At 40.8% G+C, this 20,037-nt stretch overlaps 2 protein-coding genes across 5 annotated transcripts; one reads left to right on the top strand and one right to left on the bottom strand.

Moving 5' to 3' along the window:
- Positions 1 to 3,908: 3,908 nt before the first annotated feature.
- On the bottom strand, positions 3,909 to 9,470 carry LOC115658916 (nicotinamide riboside kinase 2-like). Its single transcript, XM_030578453.1, has 8 exons — positions 9,210 to 9,470; positions 8,909 to 8,999; positions 7,542 to 7,587; positions 7,208 to 7,394; positions 5,864 to 5,935; positions 4,745 to 4,851; positions 4,347 to 4,438; positions 3,909 to 4,108 (listed from the first exon to the last, which is right to left on the bottom strand). Exons 1-8 carry the CDS (start codon positions 9,233 to 9,235, stop codon positions 4,103 to 4,105), a joined length of 627 nt encoding a protein of 208 aa, XP_030434313.1. The 5' UTR covers positions 9,236 to 9,470; the 3' UTR covers positions 3,909 to 4,102.
- A 116-nt stretch (positions 9,471 to 9,586) lies between these two features.
- Positions 9,587 to 19,722, top strand: LOC115658917 (CDC42 small effector protein 2-B-like). Of its 4 annotated transcripts, none has more exons than XM_030578455.1 (5): positions 9,587 to 9,920; positions 14,039 to 14,210; positions 17,273 to 17,374; positions 17,863 to 17,971; positions 18,328 to 19,722. In XM_030578455.1, exons 2-4 carry the CDS (start codon positions 14,157 to 14,159, stop codon positions 17,935 to 17,937), a joined length of 231 nt encoding a protein of 76 aa, XP_030434315.1. In that variant the 5' UTR covers positions 9,587 to 9,920; positions 14,039 to 14,156; the 3' UTR covers positions 17,938 to 17,971; positions 18,328 to 19,722. The 4 variants fall into 4 exon arrangements, with proteins under 4 accessions (XP_030434315.1, XP_030434317.1, XP_030434314.1 ...); XM_030578457.1 differs by having other exon boundaries at positions 9,587 to 9,999; positions 18,540 to 19,722; XM_030578454.1 differs by having other exon boundaries at positions 9,587 to 9,999.
- Positions 19,723 to 20,037: the final 315 nt, after the last annotated feature.

The following is a 20,037-nucleotide window of genomic DNA, read 5'->3' as shown; positions in this document are numbered from 1 at the left end:
TGTAAGATGTCCTGTTACTAAAATGTCATTGTGCTTAATGGTGGAACAGTAGGGTTGAAATGATAGCAGTTGTCTTCTACTGATAGGTACCATACCAGAGTATTGTAACACAAAGGAGTGAGTCTGAACCCAACTCTAAATAACTGATTGTGTCTTTTTAATAACATCCCACCCTATATAAGTTTACTTACTAAAGCTTACTGCATCTGATTTGTTACTTTAGACACTTAGTCAGCATGGAAACAATGGGAGCTACACAACTGCAATATACCTTCCAATATTAAATCATTTAAACTTCTGTTGTAAGACATCCATTAGTCTGCATATGCAGACTAGTGATCTAAATTGTGTTTCAGTTCAAAACACTGGATCTCTCATTATCTAGCATAGCTAAAAACAGGTAATTTATTTAAAGTGGCTTAATAGAGTTATCACTCACCCATCAGCATGATCTAGTTCCTGTCATGTTAGAGGAAGTTCTGGTTTCAGCACTAAAAACAGAACAGCCCTCTGCTTCTTTTCACCCTAACTGGAGTTCAGACAAGTTTAGAGCCAGACTTAAACTGACAGGAAAGGAGAAGTTCAGTTATGTGTGCAATACTGATGGATGAGAGGCTTCCTTTACTCATTAGTTGCTCATGGCATTCATGGTTCGTATATTACTAAAATGGTTGCCTTCCCTTAATTTAAGTACTTGTAACTGGGGCATGCATGCTGTTGTCTATAGGTCACTTATTGCACAAAGCAGGGGCTTCTTGCATTCCTCCATTCCCCCTTGCCCCCCATACATGCCAGGGGCTCTGTTACTGCTTTTTCTCTACCCAACACAGGAGGTTTAAGCTGCAAGGAATCACTCTCCATCTCACTGATCTGCCCCATAGCTGTCCTTGGGGGGGGAACCACGTATAACCAATTATTTCTCTTCAGGCTGTCAAACTCCATAGGAAAGACAGCAGTGATGGGTATTCTGCTGGAAGGTGATTATGTGCTGATAGAGTGAAATTGCCATTGATCACTTCAGAGCCAAGCACAGCTGTAAGTCTGCTAAAGCCATGGCTGGGAAGAAGGTCAGATGTCACCCTATCACTAGGGTTCTGGCCCATACTGTGAAATATTGGACTTAATCTGAGGTGGTAGTTGATAGACACTACCCTGGATAGACAACTGCTAAATTGAGGGTGTGGTGTCAGACTCAGGCCCTGCCCCTCAAAGTGTTTTAAATTTACACAATACTAACATTCCTTAAGATCCTTAATTTAAAACAAGGGAAGAATGGAGAACAGATGGCTGATTAAACTGTGTTAAGTAGGGATGTGATGACAACTGAGGTAGGCAGTAGTATGAATAAACATCCAAAGCAAACAAGAATAGAGCAAGAAGGAACAGAGGCCCAGGTGGAGGTAAAATGATCAAAGACCATAAAAAGGACAAGAATCTTGTACTTCATGCAGTTCAGGCAGCCTGTAAAGTGGAGAATGGGGGAGAGAAGATTTGTCAGCTGTGTTTCAGATATAATGGAGGGAAAGTTGAAGAGGCCAAAAATACTTCAGGTAGTACAAATGAGATGACTGCTGCATAAAGCAGTGGTGATAACTGATATACAATTGTCTTGCTATCTTAAAACAGCCCCAACAGGCAGGTCTTGGTAAAAAACTGTATAGGAGGGAAGGAGAGCTAAGACCAGAATGACAGCAGTTGCAACCCTAGAAGATAAGGATAGAGTTCTATTGATAGTGCTTACACCAGAATGAGCCCCACAATAGTCCTCTGAGGGAAGGAACAATAATTAGGTGACTTGCCCAGCAACAATCTGTCATGGAGAAGAGACTTAAATTTGGAGCTCCAGGTGCCCACATTAGCATCCTTACCAGTAGAGCATCCTTCATTTCCAGTTGTCAGGTTAGGCTAATAGGAAGAAGTCTGAAATGAGACAGCCAGGAGCTGCAGCTTCCAGATTTAGGAAGTGTGATCAGAGGTGATAAAGGCATGAAATGGATGACATTGGAGGAAGAGAACTGAGGGATGCTAACCTTCTCCTCCACTTCGCAACACAAAATATTGTAGTAATAGTCAGCAAGGTAGGAGAAGTAAGCCTTGAAAGCAAAGACATGCAAAAGCAGCAAGTTACAGATTAAGAATAAAGACAAATACCCCTGTACTTGAGTAGGAAGAGGTCATTTGTTTCTTTGTCAGTATAGCTCCCGCTGACATGAGAGATTGAAGGGGAAAGTCTAGGCAGTATGTATTTAAGAACTTGAACCCAAATTCTGATCTCATTTACAGCAGTATTTGGCAAATCCATTTAAACCTGACTTGGACTAGTGCAAAAGATGAAAATGAAGCTCTAAATATTGGGGGGAGAGCACAGGCAAAATAAGGGACACTACTTGTGGAAAATACACTACTTGTGCAGAGTGTAGAAGATGAACTTGTATCTCCAAAGGAGTGCATTTCTGTCACATTAACATTTTGTTCTTACTCTCAGTGGAAGAATGTGGGGCTGTACTGTTTCATAGAAAAGTAGAGATGGACAGGACACCAAGAAGTATTCAAGTTCAAGCCTCTGTGCAGTGTCAGGACCAAATAAACCTGCGCCGTCCATGACAGTTGTCCAAACTGTGGTTTTTAAAACAAACAAAACCCTTCCAATTAGGGAATTCCACAACCTCCTGTAGAAAACACATTCCAGAGCTTAATTTATCAATAAAGTCTTTTCCTAATATCTAACCTAGATCTTCCTTGCTGCAGATTAAAGCCATTACTACTTGTCATACCTAAAAGGACAGGGGGAACAACTGATCAGTTCTCTTAACAACATATTTGCATATGTTAAGTCCCCCCTCAGTCATCTTTTTTTCACCATGCCCATGTTTTTTTTTTTATCTTGTTCTCCCCTGGACTCTCTCCAAGTTGTCCACATCTTTTACAGGGTGGTAGCCAGAAGCCGATACAGTTTGCATCTATGGATGTAAGAGCTGAGTCTTGACAAATAAATTAAGACTCTCCCTTTTAAAAATAGGACTTATTGAGAGTCAGAGCACAGAAAAAAAGTACACCTTTCTGTAGGCTATATACTACTCTAAGGAAGCATACTGTAATAATTAACAAGTGTTAATTAGTATTTACTTTAAAAATCTGCACTGGGAGACTAAATTGTAGTAGGTTTAGATTGTCATCAATTTCAATCCTCTCTGTCTGTTTTACTTGTTCACTTTAGATGTTCCTGTGCCACTGAAAATGGTTTTTGCTTATACCTAATTCCTTCCATGGCTAGCCTATTTGGTCACTTCTGCTCATGCTAGAATTTGATAAAGATGTCAAACTAGTTACATTTTAGGATCCTGCTAGTCTTTGCTCCTATAATATATTCCCATGTAAGCAAATTGGAGGGGAGGGTTGTATTATAAGGATCAAACAATATATATTACAAACTCCCCTTATTTTTTCCATTTTTGCTTTTCACAACAGTCCTATTTTTAATTCAATATAGCAGATGCTTTTAAGTTTTAGGGGAAAAAATCACTCCAGTACCCTAACCCCACAACTCAGTTCCATTTTACCAAAAACTTTTTTTTTTTTAAATCAGTGAGAATTTCAAGTTTACATTCCTCTATCACACTCAGTGCTGACCAATAGAATCTCAAGTGTACTGTCTTTTCCTTCAGTGTTGATTGGGAAGTGTTAACAGTGGAAAGGACACAGCTGTAAGTTACAGTACGGACTTATGGACAATGGCAGTGCCATTGTACTTCCTACTGGCAAGCGTGCTACCATATTCAAGAAGTCAAAGTCTAAATAAATGCATATAAATTTAAAATACAGGCCCATTCCAAGGACAACTGCTTTTCTCTATATCTGGGATATGGAAGCTTGTCTCAAACTTTAAGCATGAACTAAGCTACAGAGACTTCATGGAGGGGAAACGTTTTAATCAAGGCCATATTTAACTCCATGAGTTTCAGGTGAAAGCTGAACAAAGTCCAATTTTAAAAAGTGAAAAAGGAAATCCTAACAGAAGCTGAAGCTCAACTGCCATGGTATGCATAAAAGTTAGTGTTAACAGGCTTCTCTTTTAGATCATAGGAATCCATCGGCTTCTTGTCTATCTCTGTAAAATGAAGGAAATTTCAGTGTTTGACATTATACATACTTACAAGGCTTATTTACAATAGTGTACACAATTAACAGCTTTGCTTTCCTATGTTTGTAGTCCCTCTTCCGCTGAGTACAACTACTAATCACAGTTTCTGAAAGCAGTATTTAAAGTCACTCTTGTTCATTTTAGAAACATTAAACCAGTTTGCCATTGCAGTGAGGTATGCTTCACCATGATGTTTGTTTTTTACCTGCATAAGCAGTAGTTTCTCAATCTTGTTCTGGATCTGTTCATAAACTTCATTAAACAGTTCCTTCTTTGATTTTGTTCCATCCAACTGAACTTAAAAATATTTTTTAAAAAGTGTTAAAATTGAGACATTTCTGAATGAAGACAAAAACATCCCAATAACATCCTAGAATTACAGTCCTATCAAATCTCTAGTTTTTTGTTTTTTTTTTAAACATAGGCCAGGAACTAGACATATCCCAAAGAAGTGTAACTGCCTTACATACATCACAAGTAGCACGGGTTCAAATCTACTCACTGAATTAAGTTATTTAAATTGTACCCCCTCTCCCACAGCAGACAGTAGAAACAAACTTCCCTATACACTAGTCTTGAGCTTCCACCATCCAATATACTTACCCACATCAACTTTGAAATCTTCCATTATTTTCTTGTGTTTAATATACATGGGCCAGACATGGCCATCAAACAATCCAGGAGGATCTGGTACCGTGTAGTTCCTTGAACTAGAGATTATAAAGACAGTAGTACATAAATATTTCTTGTTACAAGGTAAGGAGTCTAGATACAGTGCACTCAATCTCTTTACCCACCACCAAATCAAAACTAGTTATCTTGATGTTTATTCTCTGAATTGTTAAACTTGATATGTTATGTATCAGCTGCAAAAAAAAAGATTGAGGACAAAACAGAATAATGAAGTATAATATGACAGGTATGTCAAATTGCAGAAGTGACAGATTAAGATTCTCAGAACTCTACATCAACTGTCCTTACTTACACGATGTTAGTTCATATCAAGAATTGCTGTAGCTTTTGGACATCATGCATTAAATTATGGCAAGAAACTTTCATGTTTTGAACTTCAAAAGCGGCCAGTCCCTAGCAGAGGTAGGCCAAGCAGCTGTTTTCACCAGTGGAGCATAACCTGCTTTCAGGAAGGGGTAAGCTCCACCAGTGCAAAGAGTATTTTGCCTTCTTACAGGAGTTTGCACCAATACTGCTATACCAGTGGCTGAAATTTGGTCAAATCCCACATGTAAACAAGGCCCAAAAACTTAAGTTTCCTGTAAAGCAATGAAGGGAAAAGATAGCTGTCTACTATTAAACAGTGGAGTACTGACTGGCAATTATATCATTAAAGAAAACTCTTCTCATTTAGGCAATTCTTAAATCCTGAAGACACAATCACAAAGACAATGACAAGAGATTGCCTGGAAAGACATATTCCAAATAATTCAGACCTCATGGGTTCTTTTGCATCTTTCATCCTTTGAGCTTTGGGGCCCATTTCAGTTATATATTGGCTTTTGATACCAGCTAGCATATTTCTAGAACCTTGCAGGACCTTCTCAGATACTGTGGAGTGTGCAACTAAATGACTAACCCAGTAATTTAAGACTCTCTCTCAAGCATCCTCTACTGCTGCCTGAAGAAATAAAGCTTTATAAATAAAATGTAGTAATTACTAGATTACCTTATTGATTACTTCATGTAAGAAAAAACATCAAAGCTTACCTCCTCCTCCTTTTGCATTCTTCATATGGAATGGAAAGAAAGCACCGATGGTGGAATATCTCAATCAATGGTCTGAAAAAGAAATTCTCTGGTTTTTGTACATTTTACAGCTACTCTATTTGATCTGCATAAAGAACTAAAGGTGCAACATTAGCAAGAGCATTAGTGGAGATTTTTACACCTTTCCATGATTTCTGATTGGCAAGTGTCAGCAGGGTACCCAGCTGCATCGGCTGTCTGACAATGGTATGACAATTCCAATAATTTTAAGTGCTGCTTTAAAAAGTTAGCTCTACTTACAATTTATATGCTTAAGTGAACTTTTTCCAGACATGTGATTTATTAATAAAAACCACAGTTTCAGTCAACCTGAAACTATTTGCAAGTTTAACAATAATATGCCAGAGTTTTGGACAAAATCCTCCCTCCCAGGACTTAAATGCAATTCACAAAATGGTCAGAGCAAGACTGGGTGGTTCAGTGTTAAGGGCACTAGCCTAGGACTTGAGAGACCCAAGTGGCAAGTCATTTAGCTTTTCTGTGCCTCAGTTCCATCTATAAAATAGGACTAATACTTCCCTAGCTCATGGGCATTGTGACATGAAACAGAAGATGAAACGTTTTAGAGATCTGATGAAAAACACTGTATAAGAGGTAGGCATGTTCTATACCTTTAGCTTAGTGGTTATGATTAATGTATTTGTCATTCATAATTACAATAATTAGTCATTGAGGTAGGGAAAGTGAGAATTACCCTATAGTTTGATGGCATTCACAAAGGATGTGGGAGACCAACGTTCAAAACCCTGCTCCAATGACCATTTACAGGAAGTGGAACAGTTTCAAAGGGAGCGATTGAGAAACCTGCCACCAGCATATCCTATAGCCTGAGGGTCAAGAACTCTCCTGCAATGTGAGAGACCAATGTTCAAATCCCTTCTCCACATCAGGTAGAGGGGAGAATTGAACCTTGCCTCCTACATCCCAGGTGAGTTCCCTAATCACTTGACCAAAGTTTATAAGGGGGATCCACCTCCTCCTGACCCATTTCATGAATCTAGCCCTTTAAAAATGCCTGAAACAATATGTTCTGGGACAAATAGGATGTTTTGTTTGACCCAATATGGATTTTTTAAAATTTGCCAACTATTTTGCAATTTTTAGATTTATTTCAAACCAATTTTGTATTTTTCAGAATTACTGGCAAACAGAAAAATCAGTAATTTGCTCAACTCTAGTGTTAAGAATCACAGTTTGACTTCCTGCAACTTTACCCAAGAGAAAACAAAATACGTATCAAGTCAGAATTACTAGTTATCTGACATATTGTAAGTCTTTAGTTACCTGTAAGTGTAAAGAAGAAAGCCTTCTACAATAAGAATATGGATTGTTTCATCTCTCTCTTCTGAATACTGTAATATTTTGGCATCCAATGTGTTATTGATGCCATGTGAGCGTTCAAACTTAATTGGGTTTTTCATCCAAGCATTGATGGTACTCATCATAGCTTCCATATCCAACGCACTAATAACTAAGACAAAAGCCCAGAAAAGTAATTAAGTGCTATGACTATCAGAAGAGTCACCAGAAGAAAAGCAACATGAACACCATAGAGACAACAGAGATCATGTTAAGAGTTACAATTTCTACATGGATGGTTCAATAAGCAGGGCCTTACCATCATACTGTTTAAATCCATCCTCAACTTCTATGTCATCCTGGGGCTGAAACAGTGGTAAAGAAAACAGCTTTAATCTGACTGGCTACTGCAAAGCTCAATATTCATTTTAAAGCAAGATTAAAGATCTGAACTTCACTAGAGAACATCCCTTTGCATGTGAGTGTTAGGGGACTTATTCCTTCACCCTCTCACTTCCCTGGTCCTTCTCGCATGAACAGAGAGCAACAATGTCCGAAGGTGCAAACAAATCAATATTTATTGGGGGGAACTTCCAGCAAGCATGATTCCAGTGTCCTTCCTCAGTGTCCCCCTTCCCAGCTCTGACACCACAGAGCCTTGCCTATGTCCCTTTTCCCATTCCCCCCCTTAGCGAAACATGATTCCAATTCCCTTCTTACTTCCTGATTGACTGCAGCCTATATAATAAAACTTGAGTTCTGCTTGGCTATACCTTAACCAACCATTTTACTGAAATTTAACTAACCAATCCTAACATATTGTAACATGGTTATTTAACTAAATTACATCCCACCACCTTAACTGGTTTACACCCAACAAAATTAATTATACAGCAGACAGAAACAATCACAGAACCAGACAGAGATTATATAGACAAACAATGGGGAAGTGAAGACTACAGTGGTAGAACAATACAAAAATGAGGATTTCACATCCCAGCTATTGATAAGTGAGTTCTTGCCAGACAGGATGCTATCAAACTAAGTTTCCTTTTACATCTTCTAGGCTCTTCCGTTTCTCTGGAGGGGATAGGAATATCAGGACAGGATTGTATTCCTAACAGCCCAATAGCACCTTATTTCAATGTGACTAGTTTTGAATGTGAGGATGTGACCATACACTTCCCAGCTTATGGCTGCCTTTGCTGCTTAGCCAAAGATTTAGCCTAAGAACAAGGCCTCAGACTGTCACAGTTAAAGACCCTTACACTGGCAGACAGTAATTTTGATTATCTTTTATATCCCTATAGCTAGCTAAGTGATAATACACCTAAATTCTTAAAGCATAGGGCTTTACAGACAGGCCTGAATATCTATATCCTAACAGTGAGTGCCTTAACCCACCACCGGGTTTGTTTGTTGCAAGATAAGAAGCAGTAACAAGACTGCGATAAAGCAGTTGACTCCTTTATCTTCCCACTAGCGTGGAGTGCTCCAAGAAAGTGGAAAGTCATCAGGACACTGCCCAGGAGCTTATCCTCCAGCCACACAGCTGGCCCCAGCCCCCTGCCAGCAGAACAGGGTGTGCCAGTGACAAACAACTTTGGCCATGAGCAGGAAGCGGAGCCTGGCGCCCAGGAGTCCTGGGTCACCTCACCTACAGGCTCCCCCCCGCGGGCCACTCACCTTGAAGAAGTCATCCTGATGCACCACGCTGCAGTTGGGCAGGGCCTGCATGAGCTTGTGGGTCAGCGTGGTCTTGCCGCCATTCGTGACCCTAGGGCAGGACAGGGACCGTTAGACGGCGCTGGGCTCCACGGGCACCACCACCAACCCCCGCCCCGTGCGCGGACCTCGCAACCTCACCGGGGCAGCTGCAGCAGACCACAGGCGGGAGGAAGGCGTCACCAGGGGGCTCCCTACGAGCGTTCCCCCACCCAGCGATTTCCCTGCCCACGCCCGAACTCCCCCATCCCCCGGCTCTCACCCGCCGATGCCGATGATGATGTTCATGGTGCGGCACCAAGCCGCCCGCGCGTCCCTTACAGCCTGTTCCTATGGGGGGAGACGGAGAGGACAGGGGGTCCGGGGGCGACCGCTCGTCCGAGCCGGGACGCGGGGGAGGGAGGAAGAGAAACAGAAGGAGGTGAGAGGGGTGAGAAACAAACGTCAACTACAGGGCAGCGCCATAGTCCCGGGAGGAGGGAGCAGCCGGGCTCGTCGATGCCGCACCGAAGCGCTCCGCAAAAGGGGAAAACAACCGCCGCGCCAAGGTTCCCTCACGCTGCCACACGCCCATTGGGCAGCGGGCCCACTACACCATACCGCGCCTACTCAGCCTAGACCCAATCAGAGCACAGCACCGTCCACGCTACAACACCCATTGGCTGGCGGGGCCCCAGCTGCCCCTAATGGTAACGCCGCACAGATCCCGCAAAGCCCACTGGCCTGGCCAGCTCGCTCTTCGTCCAATCAGAGAGAGGAACCGCATCGTTCACGCCTCCTTGAGTTAGAAGGGCACGCCTTGGCCCCTCCTCTTCAGGCCACGCCCCCAAAAGGGCGGGGAGCCCTAGCAGCTGGCGAAGTTGCTATTTTGAACTGTGCCCCGAGCTGGAATGGAGCGGTCGGTGCTGGGGACAGCTGTGGGCTTGGGGAGAGGAGGAGAACTGATTTGGGGACTCTTCTGCCTTCCTGCTGGGTGTGTGTGAGGGGGTCTTTGAGGGCTTGCAGAACAAGGACCCACAAATTCCAGCTGCAGGAAGAACCTGGCTACCTAGGTAGGCAGTGCCTGTGGGAGCTGTGAATAGGGTGACCAGATGTCTTGATTTTATAGGGTTAGTCCCAGTTTTCAGTGTTTTCTCTTATATAGGCACCTATTGCTTCCCCCTTTCCTGATTTTTCACACTTCCTATCTGGTCACTCTAGAGTGGAAGCCCAACTCCCACCTGCATGGCAGAGCTAGGCAGAACTCACCCTACTGTTACCGCTGCTTGCTGCAAATAATTACTATTAGTACTAGTATTTTATTCTAGTAGCCACCAGAGTCCCTAGTCAGTGTTGAGTCTCCAGGCTACTTAGTAGGGTACAAACACATCAGAGAAGACCTTGCCCCTGACCTAAAGGTTTAGGGACAGGTGGCAGGGTGAGGGACAGATCCACCCAGCTTCTTAATACTAATGTTAGCTCTGACTATGGCCTGAGTACATTCCTTTGTGTCTCAGGTATAAAATGAGGATAATATCCACCATCTCATTGGCACTAGGGTATTGTGAAGATTAATTAATTAATGTTCCTGCAAAACAAGAATTAAATCCCTACTACCATCATTATCACTTGTTGCTAGAAACACAGAGAGCATAGTTCCAAAATACGTTGTAGGGCTGAGCAGAAGCATAACTGAATTCCATAAGTCACCATGCCATAAACTTACTCCTCTTCCGATATTAAGGTACTGAGTTTATCAGTCTGTACAGCAGTCTTAACTTTCTGCAAGAGTCTTAAAAATCTATATTCAGACATGACTTTAAGAGAGCCACAAATGTATTCTTTTAATAGCAGTGCACACACCTATCAGAGAATTCCATTGCAAAGATGCCAAGAACCATTCCTACACTACTATTCCAGCAAAACCTAAGTGATTGTTACTACTAAACAAATCAAGCTACCAATTCAGTTCAACAGGAGGAGAAAATGGCACCCCTAATTCCCAACACAGATGCAAAACTGTATCATCAGATCAACGGTAACTCTTTAAGTTACAACCCAAATACAGCATATGTAAACAAGAACAGAAGGAAGCCAGACACTGCCCAAAGCCCAAAGTTAGAAGGAAAAAAATTAACACTTGCACCAAATTAGAAAAATCCAATTGAAAGTTTCAGAGCAAGAAATATTTATCTAGAAGTGTTGTAACTGAGGCTGGAACAACAGGAATAACTAACACAGTAAAACAGTTTTTATTATTGGGCTTGAGGAAAACATGGTGCAGCTGCGGTTCTCAGTCAGACCACAAATTTAAAGGACAGAGTTTTTGTTTGTTTGTTTTGATGCCAGACACTTACTGCTTTCAAAATGTGCAACATGCTAACAAAGGTAAAAACAGCATAACACTTTCTACACCCTGGGATAACATTTGTGCTGATTTATGCCCTGTGAAATCAGTGAGGTTGTTAAACGAGCAGTTAAATACACTAGCATATGACCAGGAAGCAGACATGGTTTAGGGTGCTTAGCTTCTATAGAATCATAGAGTTAGAAGAGACTACAAGGGTCATCTAGTCTAACCCAAAATGGGGATTATAGTCCAGATTCTTAAATAAATAAATAAATAACTCATTGAATAGGAGAGGATATAGAATGTGGAGATTGGTGAGGTTCTGTGGCAGTTGGACTTTGTCACTTGGATTCCAACAGTCAGTTCTTGGGCTCTTGGGTTCTGGAAGCTTTGCAGGGAGGGGAGAGAGGCTGTAGAAGGCAGGGGTTAGCTTTAAGCTACACCTTTTTAGTAGCTTTTTTGCTACTCCTGCAGCCCTCTCAGTGTACTCATTTTGTACATTGTGGATGGGATTTTAAACAGCACTTGTGTGATTTAAGAGCACAAGTCTCATGGACTTCCAACTGGAAAGTTGCATCTGTAGCTGCTTCATTGACTTCTGTTGAGTTAGTCTGCATTTACACTGCTATGGCTGAGACTGAAATTTGTCCAGCTGCCCTCACAGAATGGATTATGTCATTCTGTAGCCCTCTGTGAAGTTATTTGAAAGACGGATTGGTTTATAACAGAATACGCAAGCATAACTAGAGAGCAAACAAAAGGCAGTCTTATGCCATGGTTCTAAGGACTATTTTCAGTTAACTTCTTGGCTCTGACCCTAGTTCAGTATTCCAGTGGCCTGAGAAACAAAAGATGGAGGCAAAAATTGAACAGCATATAAAACATTGGGACTCAGGGTGAGTAGGAGTGTCAGATTTTGACTCTATATTAATAGGGAATCAAAAAAGGAGCCACATATGAAATAGTTCAACAGGCAAACATGGAATTTTCTATTCCAGGATCTTAACATTGTGTATATAACAATAAGAGAACAAAGGAAATAAAATCAGGGAGAAGGAGACTACTTGTAAAAAAGACAGAGCGGTAATTCCTCACCATGGTGCAATTACGGTGAAGTCCACTTCATCCACATAAATCAAGTATTCAGGCTCCATGTGGAGGGAGTGTGAAGCAACTGAAAAAGTGAAAAATACCCACTCAATTTGGAGCCAATGACTGGGGCTGCTACTAAAGTCTGGAATAGCAAGTATAGACTCTCTCCAGCAACTATGCAAGCCACTGGGCCTTCAGGATCCATATAAATATCAGTTCTGAGGCCCCTTTTTGGCCTGCTCCTACTTTAAGCCCCAAACCTGCAGATGACTTCAATGGGACTTAGCAGAGGTGCAGGTATCTGCATTCACAGAGCTCAGTATAGCACTTGGTCCATAGACTTCTTCATCATCTTATGAAAGGCCAGCATCCAGACACCTGCATGGTCCACAGTCCCTGTGCTCCGCACTGAGGTATAATGGTAAGGACCTTAGGCTGGATGCTCATGAGTTAGGCTGCTAACATCTAGTAAAATCAATGGCATTTAGGGGCCTAATTCTTTTTGAGCATTTGACCCTTTGTGAGTATATTAAATGAGGTGGGAAATGATAATTAAGACAGATAAATAGTATTCAAAGCACCAAAGATAAAGTTAAGGCTTTGCATTCTATAACAACGTACCATATAGAACACTGAAAACTAATAGACAAATAAGATAGATACCGTGAAAAATGAATGACAGAACATTCAAAAAGAAAAAAAATCAGAAGTATAAGAAGAAACAGATAAAGTGGGAGGAGAAACACAGGCAAAGGTGAGGAAGACAAATGTGATAATTGGGTAATTGTGGCACTTTATAAAGAATGCTTGTGGCTAATTATTATTACTCTGTTTCCTGATGAAGGCAGTTGGGTTGGTTCAGAATGAATGAGGTTGCTTGTGAGCTTATGTTTGCTTTACTATTTTTGTACATTTAAAAACTAGCTGTGATAGTTTTGTTATCTAGGTGACCAAGATACAGGTGTTACTGTGTGGATTATGTTATTCTATGGCCCTCTGTAAAGTTGTTTGGAAGAGGGATGGATTTATAACAGAATAAGCAAGTTTAATGTGGGAGTAAATAAAAGGCAGACTATGCTGTGGCTTTAAGGGTTATTTTCAGTTAACTTCTTGTCTATATCCCTAGTTCAGTATTGTTTTTCATTCATGTTCTTATATACTCTAGTGAGTATATAAAACTAATGGTGACTTGTTGACTTTTTTCTCTATCATAAAAAGCTCTTCATTACAGTTATAAAGGGTGTAATCTATTCCCATCTAGAACTAGAATCAGAGGTTTCTCTGAGACTTGAAGATTCTGTATCTAGCTTATTGTGAAAGGTAAGGTAGCTTTCTTGTATCACACCTGTACTATCTTCTGAAGAGGCTTGAGTTTCCAAGTATCTAATCTGTTCTGTTCCTTTCTATGAAAACTGTATTCTAACACTCTTTAAGAGGCATTATGTTTAGAACTATTTCTTCTTACAGTCTCTGTTTTTGTTCTAAGCCCACTGAAGCCTTTATTGCTCAGTAATTGCTATTTAACAGTATTTTGGCACTTCTTGCTTATATCAGTAAAAATAAACGTATGTGTTAAAAATGCTGTTAAACATGCTAATCCCCAGATGTTCATCTGACTTGGCTGCCTTCTGGGTATCTCCTAAAATAATTCCTTTAAAACTCCATTTTAGGAACCAGTTTTTGTGTAGAAGTGGTCTCCTGGTTCCAGTGTTCCCTTTGATGCGGCAAAATCAACAAGCTAACAAGATTTCATAACCACCTTGTGTAGGGAAGCTACTGAAAGACACAATGACTGAATTCTTGGTTTGCTTTAACTGGTGCAGTGGTGAGCAGCCCCAGCCAGTAAGTACGTGCTTGTATTGGATTTTTAAGATGGGTTTTGAATTTACAATGAGAGCTTTCATCTGTGTGGCCTTTATTTTTGTGATCTGCGACACTAAGGAAAGCAAAATATAAAAACTGATAGGGGATCTATAGCAGTAAAAGGTATGAGCTCTATTGGAAGATCTGTTATAACACTAATTAGAGTTGCTATTTTCTAGCTGCACAGGAAATTAATTGTCTAACTCACATTAGTGTTGCACCTGTAAGCTTTTCCTACATTGAGAAACATAGTTGCTGAATACTTATTCTGCAATTAAGATGTAGTTTCATGAGGACTTAGCATAGACTGCACCAGATAGGAGGATACGGATTCTGTTAATGAAACATGACATGGGTATATTTCAAAACAATCCTGAATGTGATGTCTTGTAAAGATGTGATGGAAGTCAAAATAATTAAACCCTGTGAATTGGGGAGACTTCTCATAAAAACTGTTCTTTAAAGACTGTGTCTGGTAAGAAGAGTTGATGAGAATTCTAGAACCCTTAATAAAGCCTTCAGATGCCAACCTATGGGTTATTAATGGAGAATAGGAGGGAAAAACAAGGATGTATAGCCACCCTTACAATATATACAGGCAGTGGAGTTTTCTGGGGGAGTGGATATATGATATGCTATGGTAGTTGCCATTTTTGCTATAACTGAAGCTTCAATAACACTTCAATTACCAACCTCTATCTGCAGTTTTAATACTTAATGTTTTAAAAAAGTTGAAGTAGGATCTAGAAATGGGACATCCATACAATTGTGCGCAACTTCTAAATGTGTTTTTATTTAAAGTTCAATTCCAGACTGGGGTTGGGGAAGAGAGCTACAGAAGTCTTCCATGTCTGATAACTAATCATAGAGACAAATGTGTTTAGGTTACACTCCTATTTTCTTTTAATTGTAATAACAAATGGTTAAAAATTGCCAACTCTGCAAATTCAGTCTAGGCTAACAACATGGAAAAACTCTGCAGGCCAAATTTTGCCTACAGGGACGCATGGGCAACTAATTGCCTTCAATAGCTTTGCATAAGTTTCAACAGGTCAGAATCTATTGATGCGGAAAGGAAAATAATTGGCTCACTCTCTAACCCTGAAGAGGAAGCAGAGCTAAGAGTAAAAAGCAGTAAACTTGTCACCAACTCCTTGATGCTGAAACTGGATCTGTGGGTGGCCTCTTGTGCCTCTGCAGAGTCCTCCGTAACTTCACTGGGGCTCCCTATGCAGACAGAGTTCTAGATCTGGGGGGTCTTTGGTTAGCAGACTGGACTAGGAATAATCAAGAACTAGATCTCAGTTAAAAGGTGCAATTTAAGGTCTCCAGAATAGAACAGTACTTACATTATTGGTACACTCCAATATTTGATCTGCACTGCATTTTACTCTAAATAACTGTCTTTGAGGTGTGACTACAGCCTCTGTGACACATTTGAAAAAGGTCAACATCCTTCTTGGTTCTCATTGAAGAACATTTAAACAACTGTCTCTAGGGCTGAACTTTTCAGTAGTAGAAGTAAGCAAGCAACCCTTAGCCTCTACCTGCAGACTTCGAAGGAGGGAGACTGAGATATATTTAAAAGCAGCAAAGAATCCTGTGGCACCTTATAGACTAACAGACGTTTTGGAGCATGAGCTTTCGTGGGTGAATACCCACTTCCTCAGATGTACGTGCATCTGAGGAAGTGGGTATTCACCCACGAAAGCTCATGCTCCAAAACGTCTGTTAGTCTATAAGGTGCCACAGGATTCTTTGCTGCTTTTACAGATCCAGACTAACACGGCTACCCTCTGATACTTGAGATATATTTAGTGCTTCTGGAAGTACCCTTTCTTTGATCATTACCTTAAGGGCTCTGCAAATGCTCCTTAGTCTTGACTTGGATACTTGCCCTCCTTTTATATATTTATTTTTTTGACTGTCCTGCTCTTTCCCTCCATACTACCATGTGGACACTTGACCCTCTCTTCCTCAAAAGTGCTTCTTAACACTAATATAAACGCTTACTGGATATCTCTGCTCCCAGTTCAGTTGCATTTACTTAGGTAGGGTGTGGTCTGTCCAAAGGAGCAGCAGTAATAGTTCAGGGAATGCCTATTCATGTACTCTTCCTCTATCTTGCTCTATACTCAGCATGCAGATCCCATAGCCTTCTCGCAAAGGAACTGAAGAGGATTCTCTTTTGGAACTCCTCAGTCCCCCCCAGGAAGGGGAGATATATATTTTTTTTAATCCCCAGAAGTAATACATATTTTTTCAAACAAAATCAAACTTCTAACAAATACTTGTATAGGGTTGTCTGATCTCAGTAAGACCATTTTCTTGAGATAGAGAAAATTCTTGAGAAAGATGCTGCATGCAAATAGTATGCTGCTGGTCACACTGCAATAGTCAGTTGATTGTTCCACCAGCTATTAGGGTTTCTTACCGTAGGAGTCTCCAGGAATTAAAGATCCTCACAGGAGGCAATCTCAAGGAATTTGTTTAACACAAGTTGGCAACCCTACCAGCAATATAAGCTTTCTTAAGTCATCCCAATGCAAGACAGGAGAGAAACTGGGTTTAACTAAATCTGACTCCTGGAACTTTGACTTCATTGTTCAAGGACTGGCTAAGAAGCTAGCTTAAAAAAAAACAAAACATAAATGTCCCTTTATGCACCACAATGCTAAATGCAATTATTTCTAACCCAAGAGGCCCAAACTCTCAAAAATGCATCTGCAAATGATCAGTTACATAGGAGTTGTTTTGCACCTTTGCACATTTACTTTGACTATTTAGACTTAAATTAATGTTCAGACCCCTATCCTGGAAACTAATCCGAAGATGGAACCTCTTGACTACAATAAGGCTCTTTGAGGGTGCAAAGTTCCATAAAAAGAGGCCCCAGTCTTGCAACTGGCTTATCTGGCTATAGTAAAAGGTTAAAATTAAGTAATTTCTCTATAGCAGTCCTGCTGATGGAGTAACCTTGACTGTCTTATGTAAAGGATTTTCTGCATAAGAACTTATTTTTTTCCTCTTCTCTCTTAAAGAAGAGACGTCGGAGACTAGACCGAAAAATGATTGGAGAGCCAATGAACTTTGTCCATACTGCCCATGTTGGAACAAGAGAGATGAATAGTGGTTTTACATCAGTAAGTATTTGGTCTTCGAGATGAGCAGAAATATGTGTGAGACAGTCTTAGCAGTTAGGCATATCACTCTTGCCAGTGTATAGAGAATGAATGCATCAGAATAGTGTCAGGACAGACCATAGTCTTCTATATCCTACACACCCAAAATAGTTTTATGTTAGGTCACTTAACTTGACGCTAGTTCATAGCACTTTCTCATCTGACACACTGCAGTCCTGGGATATACAGTGGGGGAGATGGAGCATGTCAATACTCCTGAGGCTTCATTTTTCTATCACTCCACTGAAGTACCAGGACTTGCGCACCCATTTAGAAAGAGTAGCATGTTGCTAATCTCTGTTTTGTCAATTGACATCCCTCCATATGTGGACTAGTATGTTTTGTCTATTAGGATTAATGTTTGAAGTACTTTCTCTTCCTTTCTAATTTAAGACTTAATGCTTTTGACAAATAAAGGGCATCTACTAACCTACTGTATTCTTCTCTAGGCTGGGTCAATTCAGGACCATATGAAGTCAAAAGGTGGCTACACAAATGGTACTCCTGCAAGTGCAGAACTATAGAAAACTCGAAAGGAGATTGATGCACCAATTTTTGGTATGTTCTGTTCTCTGAAGGCTTCCTAAAGTTCCATTAAAAGCTATATGAGCTAGCAGCTGGTAGGGAAAACTCCAACTATATTATGTAGCTTAATTCAGGCGTCAGCCTTCTTTGTAGAATGGCTTATATACATATGTATAGGGGCTATTATAATTGTCTGCCTGGTATGGTGATGGTGCAGTACCAATTAGAACACTATCCTAGGTGTCTTCCAAATACAAGACCCCAAACCTACCCTAGAGAATTTAGTGTTAGATTGTATGGTCCTTTTTTTTGGTAGGCATTGTTACTAGTTTAAAACCACTTGCATAAACAGTCTTGACTCTTCTTCTTCTTCTTCTTCTTTTTCACAGAAATTCTGGAAACTGATGTTGTTGGAAGAACTCACTTGTTTGCACTAATAGTATAAGATTTTCTACTGGAGAATGGAGTATTTCATAGTGATGTAACATTTCTCTGACTCTAGTAGTTGGATGCCCACATTCTAACTAATTCGTTGCTGGAACTGTACACTAGTGTTGCTTTTAACTTTATAAATTAGATCTTACTTTTTTTGTCTTTAAAGCCCAGTGAAGTCTTCACAACACCAAGGCTTTTGTGATGGATACGCTTACAAAATAACTGGGTTCTCCATCCTAAAGTAGGTCCAGGTGACTGGAAAAACAGGTATGTTTTTCCATCACTGAGCTTCAGTGCCTAGCATGCTCTCTCCCACTACTATAATAACTGCAACAGATCTTCACTGTGCCAAAGTCTCTGAAAGAGGCTAGGTAATGCTGGATGGGTCTCAACAGAATACTCGACTTTCTTCAGACTTAAATTTATGCAACAGCAATTTAGATTACCAATTGAATTTGACATTAGAGATGACATTCTAGGTATCAAGCAGTCATGTAGCGTGGTGGGTGGGTGGGTGGTTTGGTTTTTTTGTTTTGGTAGTTGATTGGTTTGTTTTTTTTCCAATAGTAGTGACACCAGATCTAACTACAAGTGACAGCCTGTCTTCCAGACACTTCAAAAAATAAAACCAGTCTGATTACTTTTTGTTTTTTAACTGCATTGGAAGTTCTTAGATAACTTTTTTAAACCGAAGTAGATGATGTAATGGCCTAAATTAAGTGGGGAAATAGGCAGACTAGTCTTAATCACTTCTCAAAGAAACATACCACATTTGACACTTAAATGCGAAATCGTAGTCTGGGTATACTTGATAATGTGCAGTGCAGGCATTTTGAGATGTTGCCTCTGGCCTTCATGACTATTTAACTAAAGCAACAAGTTTAAGTATCCCTTGAAGTGACTAGGTCCATAATCACTGTCATAAGTGCATCTTTACGCTTTTTTGAATCTTGGGTAATAGACAATTGTCTTCTCAAACTATGCAATTGGTATGGATGCAGCAACTTAAAGTGGTCATAACTTCCTTGATTTCACTTAAGTTCATGAACTTGAATTATCGCCAACTTTAGAGCATTGACAAGACACCTGGTAAGTCAGTGGAACTCTCATTTATTTCAACAGGAGTAGGATCAGGCCTGCAGGTTTGTCTTTAAAATATCTTTCAACACAGTGTGATTTGACCACTGTCATGCGACTCTCCTATAAATTAAAGAGGTCTTCTGTGACTGAAATGTGTCAGTGTATACATATTGCTATAAGACCTGATGTGAAGGCCTAAGACAGTGTTTCCCAAACTTGGGATGCTGCTTGTGTAGGGAAAGACCCTGGCAGGCCAGGCCAGTTTGTTTACCTGCCATGTCTGCAGGTCCAGCTGATTGCGGCTCCCACTGGCTGCGGTTTGCTGCTCCAGGCCAATGGGAGCCACTGGAAGAAGTGGTCAGTGTGTCCCTTGGCCCATTCTGCTTCTAGCGGCTCCCATTGGCCTGGAGTGGCGAACCACGGCCAGTGGGAGCTGTGATCAGCTGGACCTGCAGACACGGCAGGTAAACAAACCGGCCTGGCCCGCCAGGAGCTTTCCCTGTACAAGTGGCATCCCAAGTATGGAAAACACTGGCCTAAGATGGGGGGCTGTTCTGTCTCTGTACACTCAGAGTAGAGAAACA

The sequence above is a fragment of the Gopherus evgoodei genome, chromosome 10 (genome assembly GCF_007399415.2).
Source record: "Gopherus evgoodei ecotype Sinaloan lineage chromosome 10, rGopEvg1_v1.p, whole genome shotgun sequence".
Lineage (NCBI taxonomy): Eukaryota > Metazoa > Chordata > Testudines > Testudinidae > Gopherus > Gopherus evgoodei.
Note: the sequence above shows the minus strand (reverse complement) of the source record. Positions and strands in the feature narration are given on the sequence as shown.

Coding starts and splice junctions, on each gene's coding strand:
- LOC115658916 (XM_030578453.1), bottom strand. CDS start 9,235: ATGAACATCATCATCGGCATCGGCGG. Junction 7,588..8,908: donor ATCAGGATGACTTCTTCAAG/GTGAGTGGCCCG, acceptor CCACTGTTTCAG/CCCCAGGATGACATAGAAGT. Junction 5,936..7,207: donor TTTCTTCTTTACACTTACAG/GTAACTAAAGAC, acceptor TTTCTTTTTCAG/ACCATTGATTGAGATATTCC.
- LOC115658917 (XM_030578455.1), top strand. CDS start 14,157: ATGACTGAATTCTTGGTTTGCTTTAACTGGTGCAGTGGTGAGCAGCCC. Junction 14,211..17,272: donor GTGGTGAGCAGCCCCAGCCA/GTAAGTACGTGC, acceptor TCTCTCTTAAAG/AAGAGACGTCGGAGACTAGA. Junction 17,375..17,862: donor TGAATAGTGGTTTTACATCA/GTAAGTATTTGG, acceptor ATTCTTCTCTAG/GCTGGGTCAATTCAGGACCA.